Raw genomic sequence first — 19,445 nt, 5'->3', positions numbered from 1 at the left:
GTCAGGCAGATGTAAAGGTGAATGTGTGAATAAACATGATTACATATTAATGCAATGCTTTATTTTCACCTTATGCATCATATTTGAGTTCTGCAAGTCACTTAATTGAAAGCTTGCCAAAAGTAAATTTGTATATAAAAGAATCCAGGAGCATAAGTAGCTGAACTTGTGGTAGAAGATGTCTGAATGTTAAACATGTAACTTTAGCTCCTTGGAGCTTTAAGAACCTTTCATAGTCACCAATGGCTCCTATGCAATTTTAGTAGCGAGACCACATCATTTTATAGTCTAGTGATTCGTTAAACACAGAAGCCAGAAGGATAAGGGGTAGAGATTTAATAATAGAAGTAAAAATCCCTTAAATCTCTGTTGAGTGGTGACCATTTATTCAAAAGTGACAGACACCAACTTCCAAACAATGAAGACTTCTGCAACAGGAAAGATACCTGAACTTGGTGACTGGGCTGCAAAGTCTCAACTAGTAAAGCTCTCTTCCAGGCTCCGACTACAATGAATTTGAGACAAGGACAACATAATATTTGCAGGTGGGTAATAGTGTTGGTCTGCAGTACAGAAACAGCAAGACTTGAGTTCAGAAGCACCTTAAAGACCAACAAGCTTTTGAGAGCCAAAGGTGCTTTTGTCAAAGTAAAACAGTTCATTTATATACCACTCCTCTGGACAGATAAGTGCCCATTCAGATCTGTGAACAAAGTCAGTGTTGTTACCCCACAATACAGCTGGGGAGGAGAGGAGTGGGCTTAGCCAAGGCCATCAGATGAGTAGTGACATTCGAACCTGTGAAGTGCTGCAGCGCAGCTCCATTACTTAACCACTCCCTTGTAGGTGGTCTTCGTGAATGCGTGTGAATTAGGGAAGTAGGTATTTCCCATATTCTTGCTACTCTATGTACTTTTGAAAAATTTGTATCTTAAAAGCAGAAATTTGAAGTGCTGCATGCTTAAACCTAGAGAATCCCACCTCAAGTTCAAGTCAACATGTATGAAGTGAACTACACCGTAAAATATATAGATGGGCTCCTCCTAGCTTTTCCCTTGTCATGTCTTTCTACTGCTAAAAATGAAGAAGTACGGCACTTAATATATTCAATAGTCATGGAAGCCAAATTCAAGTTAGGAACATCAATCTGAAGGGTGTGGAGAAGTTAAGAGACATGCTGGCTGACAAGTTCTTAGGACAGACAGTGCATATTATTTAATGAATTAGGTTCATTAACAAGTGTAGATATAGGTGGACATTTATTTATGAAACCCTCAGAGAGATTCAAATTTTTTTTTTTAAAATAGCAATCTGTATCTTGACATTTTTTGTAAACCATCTTGTACAGAAAACAGCTGAAAGACTGAAGATTGGAAACATGTCAGCATTTGGTACATTAATAAGTTACATCTGAACCCATATCTCCCCAAATTGTGAAAAAAACAGTCTCTTGGGATGCTAATTTTAGCTGTCACTGCTTTGAAATATTACATCCAAAAGATGGCCTTGGCAGGTACACTGCTAAGTGGCAGTAGATGTTACATGACCATACCGTTGCATTTTTATCTCTGGAATGAGCACGGTATTTTAAAACCTGATTGCATTTTATATAACAACGGTTTCAGTTTTATAAACTGATTTAACATTTCATTTAATCATCCAAGAAAAAGTAGTTCCCACTTTTCTTCTGTTCCACATCCTAGAAAACAAAAAAGGTCAATTATTTGCTGTTGATTAACAAATTTATCCATAGAAGCCCAAGGAACACCCACCCCCCCGACCCCGCATTCTGTGCCTGCCAAAGTTGTGCTTCTGCAGATCAGTGGACCAGACAAAATGGGGGGGGGGGGCTGGAAGTCTTCTGGCCAGGTGGTGCGGAGATCAAGAAACTTCTCCCACAAATGGACCTGCTGCTGTGCTGACAGAACAGCAACTTGCTTTTGGGCCGAGACCGTAGATTTGGTAGATTGGAAAGGTAGAAAGTAATTAGTGTCAGAATTAGCTATACCAGCTATTCTTACCTTGATTGAATTGAGTTTGTTTATTCTTGGTCTGTAATTGTTTGGATCTCTTCTGAAAGTAATCTCAAGTTGAGACAAAAATTTATTCATGCCAGCCAAGAGAGTCTGAGGACTAAAAAAAAAAAAGAGCGTCAAATATACATCTTTCCCAAAGTTAACAAAAGGTTTGTGATCAAATGAAAGCCACTTTACAATTATAGTTCTCAACTGCAACTTTGAAATAGTAATAACTTAACCCTATCAGCTTTTGCATCAATAAAGGGTCATGCCAAATGACTTGGTAATTTCAAAATTTCTTGTGTGTTGGTGTCATTTATTCATTTTATAGTCTGCCTTTCTCACTAAGACTCAAGATGGATAACAAAATATAGAAATTATTTCAAAGGAACAGCAAATACATCCAATAAACAATGCAGTAGCACTGGAATTAAAAAACTGGAAAACATCCCAACAAATTGTCTAAAGCAAGACATTCTGTATTACAGAAAGTGGATTAAAAAGGTAGAAGACATGGCAGTAGACACTGCAGCAAAACAAATCCATCCAGACTTCAAGGACGTAGCAGAGACTTAGGCTGCAGAGAGAAGTAGATACAATTCTGTATCAAAGTTACAGACACAATAATATACAAACCACAAACATCATTATGGTAGCATCTCCAGTTGGTGACTGGAAGATCTGTAAGTATTGCTCAGCTTTGGCATAGGGAAGTCAAGAGCCATTATCTTCTTGGCTGGCAACCCCTGGGGGACCGGCAGGGTGGGCCTTACCCAAACAGTTATGCAGTCAGAAGTGACGTGGCATCTCGGGATGCTGTTCCGCCCCTCTTATTTCTCCCCCGTCACCCTATCAAGCAGCACTACAGACAAATACCAACATCAGGCAGTTGCTTGCTAAAGCATGCCACTTGGCCAGTAGAGGTCAAGTCTAATATGCCAGCAACCACCACTATTAGGGTCAACATACAGGACTATGCATCCATTCGTATTTTAAAATGCAGCATGTGGTAGAAATGTGAGCACTTCACTACAGTGGAGTCATATATCTAAGCCAATGTTTCTGAACAACACATAGCATAACACAATGGATCTGACAGTGCACAGGTACTATGAAGGGAATCTGATTTTCAACCGTGCTGCACTATGATGTCTATCAGTACCAGACGTAAGTTCAGTTATCTTGTTGGGAAATGTTCGCAAGTGACATTAAGAATCCCTTGTTTTATAATATGACACATGTAAAACAAACCTTTGAAGATATTTTCAGCCCACTTGCCTCCCCTGAAGCACTCAAGGTACCTTATGATAACTAGCAATATCACCGTACTCTAATGTTAAACATAATTACTACCAGAAAAAAGCTACTGAAAAGCACTCTTTCAAAGTTCTGTTGCTTCCTAAAATTTTAGTGGATGCCATCCTGTCATGTCTAGGACGGCTATTCCATCACATGGGGTCCTCTACTGAAAAAGCTCAAGACTGAGCAGTAGCAGGTTCAATGTGCCTGGGACAGGACAGAAGGCCCCGAGGAGCATCGATGCTGCATATCTGAGTTCCAAGACACGAAGGGCTTCAACAGTAAGCACCCTGAATTGAACTAAAAATCGAATGAACCACCAGTGTAAATGTCTTAAAACAGGTGTGAGGTGTGTTGCTTCAAACAGCAAATACCTGCCACATTTTGAAATCTATTAATAGTGGTAGACCTGAAAGGAATTTAAGAATATGGTTTACAGATGGGGAGATGCAACCACTGATCTACATGTCACATGGAAAAACGATTTTTAAACAGATTAACAATATGCTTACACAAACTCATAAGGATGGAAATTTGACTCCTTATACCTGTTTCCTCACTATGAACCCACAGTTCAGACTAATTTAGTGCTTGCCTATACCTCTCTTAAGGTAATCCATTGTTATAAATACTATAGTACCTCCATATTTTTTTATCTATAGGTTGTCACACAATACACACATTTTGTTCACTTCAATTTCTCTATGACTGTTCTTTAAAATGAAAGGAAATCTCATTGGAATGTTTTGCCTTCATCTGTGCTTTCACAGGGCATTATCTTATATAATGTTTATCTATAATCTAATAGAGTAAAACCTCATGTATGAAAATCCAGCAAGTTATAGTTGAACAGCCAGCACACCTAAAATGTGTAATTTACTGCTACAAACTCTAACGGAAAATTACAGCACTCAAATAGAAGAATTCATCTGGAAACGGGAAATTTAAAAATGTTAGATGAAGTACAAATGCCTGAGCAGGGCAAGAAACCCACATTCCCCAAATTTCCCCCCAAAGGAAAGTGAATGAAAACAAGTGAATTGAAGTGGATAAAAACAAGAGAATGTTATCAATAGGGCCTTATTTGCAAAGTTTTGGAGAACATGCAGGCAATGCATAGTCTTCCCAGTCTTTCTACTCGTCTTTTATTTTCACACACTTTGTTCTTTTTTACTAAGTTCATAACATATTAGGTAACTTATCTACTCTGCTTTAGTAAGCATTATGCCATTCAATCGTTTGCCCTTGACACCAAAAATGTATGTTAACGGGAAAGGCTTTATTCTTATATAGCCCAAGGGCTCTCGTAACAGCTTTGCTGGATGAACAGAGCAACATGCTAATAAACAGGTCGTTGGATTTTCCAGTGAGTTAATCTTGACTGACATTGGAATTATAGAATCTTAAGTCACTATTTAAATGATCCACTAATCCATATAAAGAACAGGCAAATCTGCAATGCATTCTTTACAACTGTACAATGATACGATTGATAGCTGACTGGCTACACACCAAGGTGAAGAACACACATTCCGCTAGGGAGTTTCTAGCCTGCCTCTAATGGTTATTGTAAGGAGGTAAGTGGGTAACGCCTCCAACTACACTTCCTGTAGTTGCTCCAACCCAATTACAATAGGATGTGAAAGGCAGAACTTTCATTCTGCATTTAGCAGAGCACATTATCCCAGTAAGAGAAATTAAACAATGGGTTTTATCATTAGATAATCATCACATTGTCTCATATCTCATATATGATACAAGCTGCTCTAGTTTGCAGACTATACAGGCTCTATGTGACTGAATGTGTCATAGAAGTAGCACCTACATGGTCCTTTAGTCTGCAGAATAAAATACCTGCCTTTAAATTATGAAAATATGAAGCCCATGCCTAGGATCCCACAGACTGTGATGGACAGGAGTCGACTCCACTCTATCTTCTCCCAGTTTAGAGTGGGCCAATCAGATTTGAAAGGCTGAATGGAATGCTAAAGTTAAAAAAAAAAACCCTGAGAAGTTTAAGAGTCACGAATCAATGGACAAAAAATGAGGAGTTTGATTTTGGAAGGAGAAGGAATAGGAGGTATCCTGACTAGGCAGGGAGTGCAATAGAGACTTTAGCGTATGATTTTAGACAGGCACGGTTTGGATGCTGTTCCTCAATAAAAACTGTGAGTTGTTATTGCCTGAAGTGCTGAAAGAACAAACATTGTAACCCTTACACATAATGCACCTCCTAGTTTTGCTGTGCTAAGCTATCAGACTAGAGTGGGAAGGTATCACGGGCCACACTTACCGACTAAATACATTTACATCTTTTGTTATATGTGGTGCCCATTTTATCCTCAACCCATATAACACACTACACACACCGCATGACCCAGGGAAAAGGGGTCTTGATTCATAAGCTGATGTGCTCTCTGGTACAGGATTAAGGAATCTATGTGTATAAAAGACAACACAGTAATAAAAGAAATCCACTTTACCTGACCCACCTAAAGCTGCCAGTGGGCCTGGTATCGTAAAATAAAAGGAAGGTGTGGGTGGTTCACAAGTCTCTAGCCTGAGGGTCTTGCTATTAGTAAAGTGGTATAAAAATAAGATAACAGAAAGATCTGCTCAGGGGTTCTGTTGGCAAAAGCACATCATGTGATCCAACCCCATCTTCCAGCTGCAAAATAAACACGCACAGTGATAACGGTTGTTTCCTGAACTAGCTGGAGAATGCAGAATCCACACACACAACTGCAACACTAGCATACATATCAGAGTTCTGCATTATGTTTTATCTTTTGTCCATGCTTATTACCTGTTTGCCACTGTGCTCTTAGATGGAATGCCATCAAAGACAATAACACGATCTGCTAGGTAGGTAGCCATGATGAAGTCATGTTCCACAACAAAGGCAGTTTTTTTAGCATGAAGAATGAAACTGAAACAAAAAGAATTTAATGAGGTTTATAACTTTTATTTCTTTTAAAAGAATGATTCTACAAATGAACCCTACTATATAAAAGGCAAGCCGTACTGGCGTCAACTCAGTTCTTATCCCTACGCAGGTGCACTCGCAGGCCCCTTCATGGGGATAAAAAAAGTGAGTCATCAGCAACATGGCTTGCCTTGGGAGGCCCCACGTGGCAGTGGGAAGGCCTGGCACAGTGGCACAGCCCTCTGGAGGCCCTGAGGAGGCAGCAGTGGGGCCTTGGGAGGGCTGTATGCTGCACCAGGCCTCTGAGGGGCCACAGAGGTTGGAGGGAGGCCCGGCATGGCGGTGCAGCCCTCCCAAGGCTCCCCAGTGGCCTTGCAGGTGGTGCGGAGGCCCAGCATGGTGGTGTGGCCCTCTCAAGTTTTCTAGAGCCTGTTGTATTTTTCCATACAACGGGCTCTGTTCCTAGTCAAAAATAAAACCACTGAAGTCTTCAGGCAAGCACCCCTCTCTCCCCTAGGCTGCTGAAATTACCGTTTGACAACTCTAGCTGCCATCAAACGTTGTTCCGAGTCCAGGTATGCAGAAGGTTCATCAATCAGGTAGACATCAGCAGGCTTGCCAAGACAGAGAGCAAGAGCAACCCGCTGCAACTCACCACCAGACAATGTTTGAACCTATTCAAGGCAAAATTAGAAACAAGACTCGCTGCTGTTTTAATGATAAGCAAAAAACCCCTGAGCATAACATGCCATGGATAATACCTCTTGATCAATGATATTTTCTATTTGGAGAGGCTTCATTACATCTGTCACAAACTGTGGGTGAGTATAGGCATCTCGAATCTTTTCATGAAGCAGCTGACGTACACTTCCCTGTTTAAATAAGAAACTTATATGTAGCTCACTGCAATACTCCTCATGAAACCATTTCCATTATTAATACCTAGAAAAAACTTAAAAAATCAAAGCAGCAAACACTTACTGTAGACTTAGGACTGATCTTCTGTGGCTTGTAACTAACGTTTAAAACTGGCACTTCACCTACAAAAAAAGAGAATCCATTAACCACCATCAACACAAATGAAATCAATGTTTCAAACAGTATAACAAAACAAAATAGGGATATGCGATTCAGTATATCTGGTTTAAAATATACTAATCTGCTATTAGTTGACTATATCTGGATATATCTGATTTGGACAAACAGGATTTACATCCCTGAATTATCTGGATATATTCGGGAATATTCAGGAATTGCATTTTAAAGGTTGCAGCATCTTGTTCACCCCACCTTTGTAGTTTTCCTGGGCTACAGGAGGAGGGGGAAGGGAGACAATGTTACTGTGCATGCGTCTCTGTCAGTGTTCCTTGCTTGCATTATGCCATTGCCAGGTCTGGCTGGCTGCCTTGGTACTACTGGCTAGCTGGTTTGATTGCTGGTATTCTCTGGTTTGATTTTGGTTCTGATGGGCTTGCATTGGTCCTGGATTCTGTCTGACATCTTTAGGGTTCTGTTGGGCTCAGCAAAAGCATTAGATAAACCTCCCCACCCCATGTTAAATAATGGAGAGTGGCTGGGAGCACCATTTCAGGGGCCCACAGAACTGGACCCCTTGACCCAATTGGCTCAAAACTTGGGGATTCTTTAGTGGACAAGCCAAAACTAGGTTCTCCGCAATTTTGGTGTACTTTTTCTTGAAAAATTGCCCTTCCAGCCCCCTGGAAAAATTCCCCTGTACGGAATAATGGAGCTGAATATATTCAGAATTTTGAATAAAACCCAGATCTGAATACTATACTGGTATTTTTGGACCCAAACATTAGGAATATCAAATATATATGGTATTTCAGATACCCAAATCTGAAAATACTGATTTTTTAGCGCATACTCCTAAACAAAACACATTACTTTTATCATCAGGTGTAAGTCTTCCTGCAAGCATACGAATAAATGTAGTTTTGCCCGTTCCTAAAAGATAAAAAAGAAAATACTTAATGTTAGCTAATACGTGGCTGGCCTAAATACACAAATCTGCATATAATTAAGTTAACAGAGCTATTACAGAACTGCAATCTCTCTGATGACTTTAAAACGTATGAGTGACAAGTACTACACCAGGAATTAAAGGAGATACTGGCAATAATTTGGTTTTAAAAATCTCTTACTAAAAGAACAGTTATTTTTTTTAAAAAGTTGACATTTACTATAAATTGTTGCATGGCTAGTTTATTGCCATGTGTTGCATATAAGACTTCTTGGGACGACTATTCAAGAGCTCCAGTTGGTGCAGAATGTGGCTCCTTATGTGCCTCTGGCCAGGGTAAGTCACAGAGCAAACGCTCTCAAGTTTTGAATCAGGCACCATTCAAAATAAGTGATGACCTTTACAGGACCAAAAGGCTTGCCCTCTCCCTCATCTTCGAGAGCTATCTTCTCCCTTGACACCTTAGACATCAACCAAAACTAGGTCCTCAAGAGAATGCAGCTATTTGGGTACTGAAATTCACGAAGTAATACAGGATAAGCGGTAGTATATAATTTACACTTTTAGTCCAACTGTAGAAGACGAGCAACTTGATTTGAGGGGGATCTTGGTTTCACTGGGTCTTCAAACAGCAGAACAAATGAGAAAGTAAAGGGTGTTTAAATAAAATTCACCACTACCACCACCCCTTTCCCTTTGGAATAATGATTTTCAATCCACACACTCATTATGGTGCTGTCCATTGGGACAGTAAAATATTATTACTTGTGTTAGGAAGCAATTAGAGACCAACTCCTACAGAACTCTGTATGCCCCATTTCTATTACTAAATAGGAATTTTGGAGGATAAACATTATTTGAAATTAGATGTATACTAACATGGACCAAAGTGGTCAGAAGCAAGCAGTATCATCCATTCAGACCCTTGATATACTTTTGGAATTTAAGCCTGAACAACTATAATACTGAGTGTGCACTCACCATTTTCTCCCAGCATGACCATGATCTCAGAGTCAGTGAATTCTCCTGCAACAATCGACAGCTCAAATTCTCCCATCTTTTTTCTCATTCCAGGATATTTATACATACACATCTTCTTAACTTCTTCTTCATTAGCTGTTTCTGCTACTTTGAAAACTAAAGATGCATCTCGGAACCTTAGATTTTCTGTAGGAACGTAGCCATCCAAGAATATATTTATACCTGTGAGAAAAGAAGCCTACGTTAGTAAGAGTGCCAAGCATAATAGAGTAAGAGTGCCACACTTAACGGGATTACTGGAGAACAACTGACAAGAGACAGAGAAAGAGGAGTGAAGAGAGACATTATGGCATGACATACACCAAAAATCTCTAAGTTTAGGAGATGATGACAATAAAAATAAGTTATTTTAATACTTTTACTAAAAAATTTGCCCCCCAAACTTGATTTTATCTGCACACCATAAAGGCAAAACATACCAGGGAAGGAATAAGTAGAACCACCATACCATGCAGCAGAGGACCAGAGGCCATTCAAACCACTAGCTGGTCTAGTATCACCTACTTCATTGTATGACAATCCAGAGAGATGCTAGGAAGCGTTTTGTTCTTTGTAGGTATATTTAAAATAATCAGTAGTTATCAACAGTAGAGGTACTTTAAAAATAAATTTAAAAATGCATATGACGTAACAGAACAGGAAAAAAGGAGTTAATAATAGTTACTCTGCTGGTTCGAATCCTACTACTACCATGAGATCAGCAGGTGGCCTTGCATAAGCCACTTTTCCCAGCCCCAGCTCCCCAGCTGTGTTCACTGGTCTGAATGGAGCATGCATCTGTTTAGAAGAGCGGTATGTAAGTGCACTGTTATTATTACCTTCTCTTACACTGAAAGGCATGGTAACAACTCCATAAGCGCTTGGCACGCCATATAAACAGCAGATGAAGTCAGAGAGATAATCCAGAACGCTCAGGTCATGCTCCACAACAATAATGTATCTGAAAAACAATACACATTTTATTTCAGTTTCAAATACTCAAATATTAAGAGCACAAGCCCCCAGTGTGACTCCACAGAGCCCACTGACATCTCTCCTAGTGCCTACCAAGTGTTGTAGAAAGTACGTAGGACCAGGTGGAGTTCCAGCACAGCAGGGCCTCTGATTGCCTGCGCAGATTAATATAACATTGTTTTGGTGGCAGCTGCCAACACAGTTTAGTTTTTGTCTCTCTTGTGCTTCTCTTCCCCAGTGTATTTTTTAAAATTGTTTTGTCCCCTGCACTTGGGCTGCTTCTGTGAGTGTGTGGTTAGCTCCATCTCCCATGGCAGCCATTTTGTGGTTATGCCCACCACTCAGAATTCCAGAGGTGCCTGCAGGCTCAAAAAGATTGGGGACTTTTGGTTTAGAGGTTGGATAATGATTTTTTTTAACCTTTTGTCAGTTTCCAAGCAAAAATGTCTGCCGAACACAAGAGCAACACTTCACTACTAATATTCTAACACCATATATTAGCAGTGATACTGAGCATGGCGTGGTAAACTGGAAGCATTCTATGTTCTATTAGTCATCTACTATAACATGAAATCAAGAAGCATTTGAGAATAAATTAATTCTCTACTTCATGTGACATTACTGAAATGGTCTTTACCTTACCTTTAATTCTTTTAAAAAATTTTTTAAAATTTTTGCAAGTTTTCAAAAAAAAAATTACATAACAATACACAACAAATAGTAAGCTATGTACAGACTGTAGAGTTTAGATAGGTCTTAGAAGGAATAACAGAACATAAACTTGAAGTCTAACTATGACTATACAATATGTAAAAAACCCTGCTTAATCAAGTTAAAAAGCTACAAACAAATGGGTTAGTAGAATACAATTGTTTAGTACTGCTTATGTAATTTAAAAAAGGCAGCCACTGTTCCAAAAATGTTGATTGGTATTGTGGGTTGTCAATAGATTGCAATCGGTAAGCTATCTTGTCCATAATAAATACATCCCAACGTTTTTTATTCCAGTTTGCTACAGACGGTGTCTTGTCTTGTTTCCAGGTAGTTGCTAACAGTATCTTTGCTGCTGCAAGCATTGTAAAGACCAGGTTTTTCCTAATATTTGGAATCTCAGAATTTTCCCATGAGCACAAAAGGATTACTTCAGGATGTTTAGAGATTGCATATCCAGTTATTTTTAAAATCCGTGTAATAATTAAATCTCAGAAAGACTGTACTTTGGGGCATGACCACCATAAATGAATATACTCACCAATCAAGCCACATTGTTTCGAGCAAAGTGGGTGCATTCTAGCATTGATATGATGGAGTTGTAGAGATGTCATATACCACCTTGCCATCAATTTAAAGGATATCATTTTAATATTACTTTAGACTGTAAGATCCTTCCTGACTAGATTGAAGTCCACTGAGTTTTGGACAAGGCGGTGTTACAATCTTCGTTCCACTTAGCTTGGCATTTTGGAGGAATGTGATTTTCTTTTGAGTTCAAGACGTAAATTTTTGCTATTAAGCCTTTACACTGAAAATGTGCATGCTTAAGCAAGCATTCAAAAATCTGTCATTTCGCGTTTTAGTGAGGTTTTAATCAAGGTTCTCTCTGACAAATGCTTAAGTTGAAGGTATTGAAACCATGGGACTGTAATGTTAGTGTCTTTTTTGATTTGAGATTTCTCTAATATAGTGCCTTGTTTACTTATATCTATGATTCTTGTTTTGTTAAGTTTTCTCCATTCTTTAAGAGTAAGGGTCCATGCCAGGTTGAAATCATGATTGACCAAGAAAAGACGGCAGTGGTGAAATACTTGGGGCTAAATACTTGCTTTCTTTATCCCATATCCTTAAAGTGTTGTCAATGAATGGGAAGATAGACATGGGATCGTTTATTTTTTTAATGTGCCCATATTATGACTTTTATATTGTTAGGAAATATATATGAGGACTCAATATGAATCCAACCCAAATTATCAGAAGAATTTAACATCGCTGTAAGACTTGCCAACTGCGAGGCTTCATAATAATGTTTTACATCTGGGATAACTAGGCCTCTGTTTCTCAATGGGCGTTTCATTGTTGGGTAATTTATTCTTGGATGCCTATTAGACCATGTAAACTTATTTATACTCTTTTGCCAGTTTTGAATTTCTTGATTGGTAAACTTAATAGGGAGCATGAGAAAATTAAATAAAAATAAAGGAAGAATCATAGATTTTATTAGATTAATTTTTTCTGCCCAAGACAAGGATAATTTTGCCCAATCTTTAAATTTATCATTAACCGTTTTGTGCAAAATTTTATATTCTTTCAATTTAGATATTTCTAGGGGAATTTTGATACCTAGATAAGTCCAATCTTTACCTTACCTTTAATTCTTTAAAAAAATGTAGGTACACACAAGCCTTTCAATGTGATTTCGAAGATTACAACACTGGGTTTTTCACTTACAAAAAAAAGTAATTAAATCTCTGGAATATTTTCCAGCAGCATGCAATGCCAAGTCCTACTGATCTGCAATTGATGTCTAACAGCACCTCCTTAGACTATGAGAGCAATAAACCAGCATTTATGATGGGGCATGCCGTCATCTGCATCACTTCAAAATAATCAGGCAGCTATCACATAAACATCCAATAGCAGTACTGGAAATGGACACAGTGATGCAAAGGTTTAGGAACAGGGTACTGTATGAGACTGTACAAGAGAAATTAGTCCACATGGATTGGAAAGGTATTTATAGGTGCAAAGGCCTGGGGGAAAAAGCAGAAAAAAAGGCAAATAGACCAGCACCCCCACTTCACCCAAATTTGGGCGAAATTACACAGCAAGTAACAGAAATTGGTCTAAGCTGGAAAACATAAACCAAAGCAGCAAGCTAATGTGCAACTACAAAGAACCGCATTTCAGTCCATGCACACCTTCATTTCACTGCAGTCCATGGACGTAAAGATGAAAGCTTAGCTAGTGGGAAGCTACTGATTTTGATTAAAAATGTAACTTGATATGGTATTATGTAAGGAATATCATTTATTGTTTTAATGATATGATATAGATTTCATGTAGTTAATTTTTACTACTGTCACTAATACTTTGTGCAATGGTGATCTTTCAGTAATCTGTCTGTATTTTGATTTACTGAAAATCTTTAATACTGGTGTAATGGTTTAATACTGGTGTAGTGGTTAAGAGCGCAGGACTCTAATCTGGAGAACCGGGTTTGATTCCCCACTCCTCCATTTGAAACCAGCTGGGTGACCTTGGGTCAGTCACAGCTTCTAGGAGCTCTCTCATCCCCACCCACCTCACAGGGAGATTGTCATGAGGATAATAACAATATACTTTACTATGAGTGGACATTAAGTTGTCCTGAAGGGTGATATATAAATTGAAGACAGATGCTTGCTGAGTTCAAGCATCATAACCAATGTTTGTCTACAACAGGCATGAACATAACTTGTTGCTACCTTCACTTTAATTTCCCCACTTCTCCGTTCATTGTATATAGAGTGCAACAGAATCTCAGTTTAGAAATCTTTTAATCAAGCTCCCATTCAATAGACACACAATTTGCTCTGGTAAAACGAAGTTGTTATTTATGGGTTAAGAAGACTGTGTAATTGTAGACTGTTTAGTTGGATCCAAAGATGCCTTTCCATGCGAAGCCACTTCTGTTCATGTAAGAAGGGATCTACAGTTTAGATTTTCCACTCAAGCCGCAACTCCCCACACTCCATACTTTCCCCAAGGGTCCCACAACTTTTAAGATCTTCATTTTTGATGGTGCACAGGAAAAGATGATGACACTGTGACACTGAGAGATCTCTGTCTTTTGGTGCTACACCTCTGAAGATGCCAGTCACAGCTGCTGGCGAAACGTCAGGAACTACAATGCCAAGACCACGGCAATACAGCCCGGAAAATCCACAACCGCCATCGTTCTCCGGCCGTGAAAGCCTTCGACAATACATAGATGAGCATGTATGTCACAAGACAGGAAGGCCAACAGATTCCACTCGTGGTTCTTTAAATCTATCTCAACGTTCTTAAGTCGAAATAATACCTTTTTTTGTTTACTGCATTGATTACATCTATTTTGAACTGTTATTTTTACCTATTTTTTTAACTGGTATAATCTAGGATAGACTTTAGGTATATTAGGGCACTGGAGCTTCTTCAGTCTCCAACATTGGGTAATTATAATTAACTTTCTTCAAAGACATTTATTTTTCTATATTTTTTATCTATAACAAAATCTCTGCGTTATGCAAGTTAAATATAAGGAATTTTTATACTCGAAGTAATAAAGTTTAGGTCTCATTTAAAACTTAATTTTTTAATTCCCCCCTCTCCAAATTTGTTGTTCCTATAGCCCCAAAATGATCAGAAATTTTACTTGTTGAAAAGACATGAAGATAGTAAGAATCCATTTACAGACATATCTTTTCTATTCCTTTGGGTAAAAGAAAGGCTAAGGTTGGTACTTACCTGTCTGGATTTATTAGTGATCGAATAGTAATGGCAGCCTTCAGACGTTGCTTAACATCCAAGTAGCTGGAGGGCTCATCAAACATGAAGCTATCCCAAGGAACAAAATACATTAATGTATCAATCATCTCTAAATGACACTAACGCTCAGTAGCAGCAAGATTTCCCCTTTCCATCTGAGCTCTTTTTCAGCCGTCTTATTAGGTAACAAGGATGGCCCACTGGAATTACAGAGACCAGACCCAGCCTGCCAAGCAACAGACCTTGGACCTATCAAATTTTAATCAAGGAAAGGTAGAAGGCATGCCTAATTTTATTCATAATACAACTATTATTTTTCAGAAGCTATTATAGATTTCCTTGAATTGGTAGAGAACATCCTGTCAGTAAGCTATTGGTAGAAACAGTGAGATATGAGTTTTTGTAAAAAAAAAAAAATTATATTATTATGTAGTGAGTATTCCAAAGAGTACTGTTTTGCTTTCTCAGTCCAGCCTCCTATGGCTGATGGCTTTGTGTTACCCAACCACTTATACTCCTTGACTATAAAACCGTTGTTACTTCATGGCAATATCTTTGTTAAAAAGTCTGAGCACAGATGAGGAACACATATTAAAAGATATATTATCCACATAACTAAGTAATCCCCTAAATTAGAGCGTCTCTGATGCTAGAAATGTAAACTATGCTGAGCATTTTCAATATTCTCACATCAAAACTTAAAAACTGAAGTTATATACAGAATATAAAATGCCTTATGACATGCAAGATGTTGCTATTTTTTCAGACAAAGATGTATTTTTGCCAACAGTGAAATCTCCATTATTTTAACATCATTATTTTTTATCCTATGGGCAATACAATACCCCAAAGCAAAATATGAACATAATATTCCCAAAAAAGTGTGGGTTGTGACTCAATGTTACAGAAACAACATTTAAGACTAATTATACTGAAAAACTCTCTGGCCTACATGCCTAAATGAGTACTACCTCCTGTAATTTATTACAAGCCATAAAAATATCCCTGCCAAATAAAGTTGACTCACAACTCTGCAGCCACAGAAAAACAAGATTTCTAACCACAGTGAAAAATTCAAACAAAGAATTTATTGAAATAGCCAATGAATATTACATACATATCAGCTTTTTGAATGCAAACCACAGCGCAGGCAAATCTCTGAAGTTCTCCTCCTGACAGGTCTTCAACATTTCGTTCTTTAAGATGGGTCAAATCTGTAAAGATTTTAAACATTTGGCACATAGAAACGTACAAAAATGTCCACCTGCTACCTATTATATAGGTTGTAAATAGCCCAATGCAGCTGCTCCTTATGCATTTGAGTTTCACCTACATTCACTTTGACAAGAGGGTAACTTTGCACATGTGGCTGTTGTGAACTCATTTATTTCCCCCAGCAAAGAAGTGAATGCTGAAGCTCATTCTTGGAATTTAGAGTAAGAAGCATAACATACCTTTGAGTACAAGCCAAACAGAAGACAAGTTGATATTTATTGTCAGTGTGCAATCTTGCCCTCTGTTGCTACTAGAAATTTACGGGTCTCAAAATTAATGTGAATGTAAACCCACTTTTTTATAAGTGACAAACATGCAGATCAACTTGTATTATTCAATGCAACTTGTAAATGTACTAAGTTTTAAAAACTCAGTAAAATTTAAGTGTTTTTTTCCCAATATCATGCACAAAAGCATGACTTACCCAGCTGCTGACATACAATGGTCTGCGTTCCAGTCTCATCCTTCCTGTCCAATATAGAGCCCACCGTTCCCTGCCATGACAAGGCAACAGCCAGATGAGCCACCATTTCAAATATACCACTAAAATATTAGTACACTTCTAACCATCTTAAGAATATGAATTGCTCAACCATTACCGAAAATTTCTCTCTTTCCCCTCTGGCAATCAGCATTACTCACTTTAGCAGCTTTAGGAATCTGGTCCACATACTGGGGTTTAATGATGGCCTTGAGGTCATCTTCCAGGATCTTTGTGAAGTAGTTCTGCAATTCGGATCCTCGAAAGTAAGTCAGGATTTCTTGCCAGTCAGGTGGGTCCTATAAAGAAGAATTTAAAACAAGGATTTGAAAGATACATGCCTCAGCAAAATGATCAAATGGCTTTTTGCAAGGACTGATGAAGGGGGCAGTGAGTGGCTAGAGTTCTTGGTCTTGGAATGTAAGATTTATATGGCTGCTGCTGCTATATCTCTCCTAAGTTCTCCTACTGTAACTCTCACATCAAGGAGTCACCAATTAATATTTTTAGGAGGCATACTTAAATAAAACTGTACAGAAGGAATATCTTCAAGAAACGACTTTAATCCATCTTTGCTGTATAGAATACATGTTCCCCTTGAAAACTTCATTCTTCTTGAAAAGCTTAAACATGGATACCATATCAAGCTAAGAATAGAGTACCAGAGATTGCTTACATATTGTTTCACGTATATCTAACTTTTTATACAGTGATTAAAATGTCAGCACGGATGTAAGAATTTAGGGTTCTTCCCCCCAAGCATGACGCAATTTTCAGAGTAAAATACTCGACAGCTATGGCTGGATCCAGCCACTTTCCCCCCTTAAGCTCATCCAATTTCCGTACTGCAGCTCTTGCCCTACATGGTAGGCCCCCTGATCTCCCAACATAGCCTTTTTGGTGGTCAAAAGGAGACCTCTCCTATCTGTTCCACCAGAAGAAAAACAGGTTGGATCCAACCCCTATTCTTCATGAATACTATATAATACAGTATATTTACAAAAGGCACAATGCTATACATGACATTATACGTTGCGAATTCAACCTAATCCACAGTTGTAAGAGGAGAAATTGTATTAAGAAATGAAAGGGCTGATTCTGTGTAGTGTGAAGGAGTGACTGAAGGGAATGACAAATACTATGTGCCCTGTGATTTCCTCATCCTATCACATTTCCTCTTGCCCACCTGTCCTCACAAGCAAGTCATAGTTAACATCCTAACATCAAATAAGCCATTTGTGTGGGGTGGGTGGCAGGAGAGAGACTGCTTTTGGATACTGCTGGTAATTAAAAATGTACTAAACTTAGGCAGTTCTTCTGAAAACTAGATTTCCCTGCACACTGCTGTGGCTATTTTCTAAATATTATTAGGCCTCCGTTTAGTAGAAGCCAAATATCTCTGCAGTCTAGAAATCTCTACCAGTTGTCATTTGCATAAGAACTCAAAAACACAAAATTTAAGACAATCAGATCACTGTACTTCATGTCACAACTTATTTGTAATACCTACATCGTATTTCCCAAGGTTTGGCTTCTGTTTTCCTGCTAAGATTTTCAAGGCAGTTGACTTTCCAATACCATTAGTTCCAACCAATCCCAGCACTTCTCCTGGACGTGGAATAGGCAACCTAAATCCAACAGCAAATGCAACAAAAAGTGGGCCCAGCACAAAGCATAATATATTCATTCATATTCAGTATGTTTTCATCTCTGAAACTCAAATCAAGGAGATCTTTACCAGCAAAACTGCAATGCAAAGCAACACTCTCAGTGCCCCTTTACCACATGTCCTCTGGTACATACATGGGCATACGTACTTATTGCATGGCAGGAATGGTGTCTCTCTTATAAAGCTGCAGCTCACCCATCAAACATTTTATTGCTGTCCTGACTGGTGTCCTTAAATGTATTTAAAATGCAACACAAATCAAACTCTGATTGTACCTACTGAGGGGGAGGGACATTGTTGCCTGTATAGAAGTTTTATCCTTCAACTGAGAAGAAACTTCCTGTCCAAAGAAGCTTACCCAGCTTCCTTGAAGTGACTGAGCAAAATGCTTTCTATGGACAAATACTATTATGTTGACCAATAGGTTGAAAATCAACAATCTAACCATGCCCCTTTCAAGGTTTTCATCTTGAAGCTCACACTTGGAGAGAATACTATGTGAAAAGAGCACATGCATGTGTCCATGGAACACTGCTAGGTTCTCAGCAACACCTTGCAGAGCCACTGAGACAGGTACTTTTAATTTGCCTCCTCCATGCAGTCAGGGGCATAAGAAAGTTCAAGAACAAAGTGACAGGCATTCAGTGATGAAGTTCCATATATGCATCAGTTCCATATATGAACTGAGCCCGCTGGAATAATTCTGCAAAGTTTTATCTTTATCACAAAGTAAAATCTACTGTTGTCAATCAAGGAACTTCACCGTTAAGCTAATCTTTCTTTTAAAATTCGACACCAGGGTCCCTCAGTGTGGTGCCCATGGGTATCATGGCATCTGCTAACTTTTTCAGAAAATGGGCAGAGCTGTTATAAAGCAGAGCTTATTACTGGTGCTTTCATTCAAATGAAAGGGCTGCAATAGCATCTGTAGCTACTGGAAGATCAAAAGGACTGGTAAGCATCCACATTTTTCTTAGTCATGTGGTTCTGTTCTCCATTCAGGCTCTCCTGTTTTTTTTTACAATCTTTCTATTCTCCCTCCCCTGCCCTCAGGCTGCCCTTCATTTCTTTTTATTCTTCTTCTGAGATTCTTTTGCAAAGCAATGTGAGAAATACTGCACCTCCTGTAGCAGCCATTTTGGGATACAGTGTTTACCAGCTTCAGTCAAAATGTAAAGGTACCTACAGGCCCTTATCCCTCACTAAACAATGACCACATGCGACCATTTATCTCATACTAGAGGAAATGGCATAAACGCTTCCTTCCACAAACATTCAAATGACATTAAATTTCA

General features: G+C 38.6%; 1 protein-coding gene across 1 annotated transcript in view; it reads right to left on the bottom strand.

Annotated features, from left to right (window-relative positions):
- Positions 1 to 363: 363 nt before the first annotated feature.
- Positions 364 to 19,445, bottom strand: part of ABCE1 (ATP binding cassette subfamily E member 1) — a 28,068-nt gene continuing 8,986 nt past the window's right edge. Inside the window, exons 5-18 of the mRNA XM_054989931.1 lie at positions 17,992 to 18,109; positions 16,643 to 16,780; positions 16,425 to 16,494; positions 15,843 to 15,939; positions 14,705 to 14,794; positions 10,087 to 10,208; positions 9,209 to 9,430; positions 8,152 to 8,211; positions 7,225 to 7,283; positions 7,005 to 7,115; positions 6,775 to 6,917; positions 6,124 to 6,246; positions 2,022 to 2,133; positions 364 to 1,699 (exon numbers count right to left, since the gene is read on the bottom strand). Of these exons, the coding sequence (XP_054845906.1) occupies positions 1,652 to 1,699; positions 2,022 to 2,133; positions 6,124 to 6,246; positions 6,775 to 6,917; positions 7,005 to 7,115; positions 7,225 to 7,283; positions 8,152 to 8,211; positions 9,209 to 9,430; positions 10,087 to 10,208; positions 14,705 to 14,794; positions 15,843 to 15,939; positions 16,425 to 16,494; positions 16,643 to 16,780; positions 17,992 to 18,109 (1,513 nt within the window). The 3' untranslated portion in view covers positions 364 to 1,651. The remainder of the gene's footprint in view (positions 1,700 to 2,021; positions 2,134 to 6,123; positions 6,247 to 6,774; positions 6,918 to 7,004; positions 7,116 to 7,224; positions 7,284 to 8,151; positions 8,212 to 9,208; positions 9,431 to 10,086; positions 10,209 to 14,704; positions 14,795 to 15,842; positions 15,940 to 16,424; positions 16,495 to 16,642; positions 16,781 to 17,991; positions 18,110 to 19,445) is intronic.

This window comes from Eublepharis macularius, chromosome 10 (genome assembly GCF_028583425.1).
Source record: "Eublepharis macularius isolate TG4126 chromosome 10, MPM_Emac_v1.0, whole genome shotgun sequence".
In the NCBI taxonomy this organism is placed as follows: Eukaryota; Metazoa; Chordata; class Lepidosauria; order Squamata; family Eublepharidae; genus Eublepharis; species Eublepharis macularius.
Note: the sequence above shows the minus strand (reverse complement) of the source record. Positions and strands in the feature narration are given on the sequence as shown.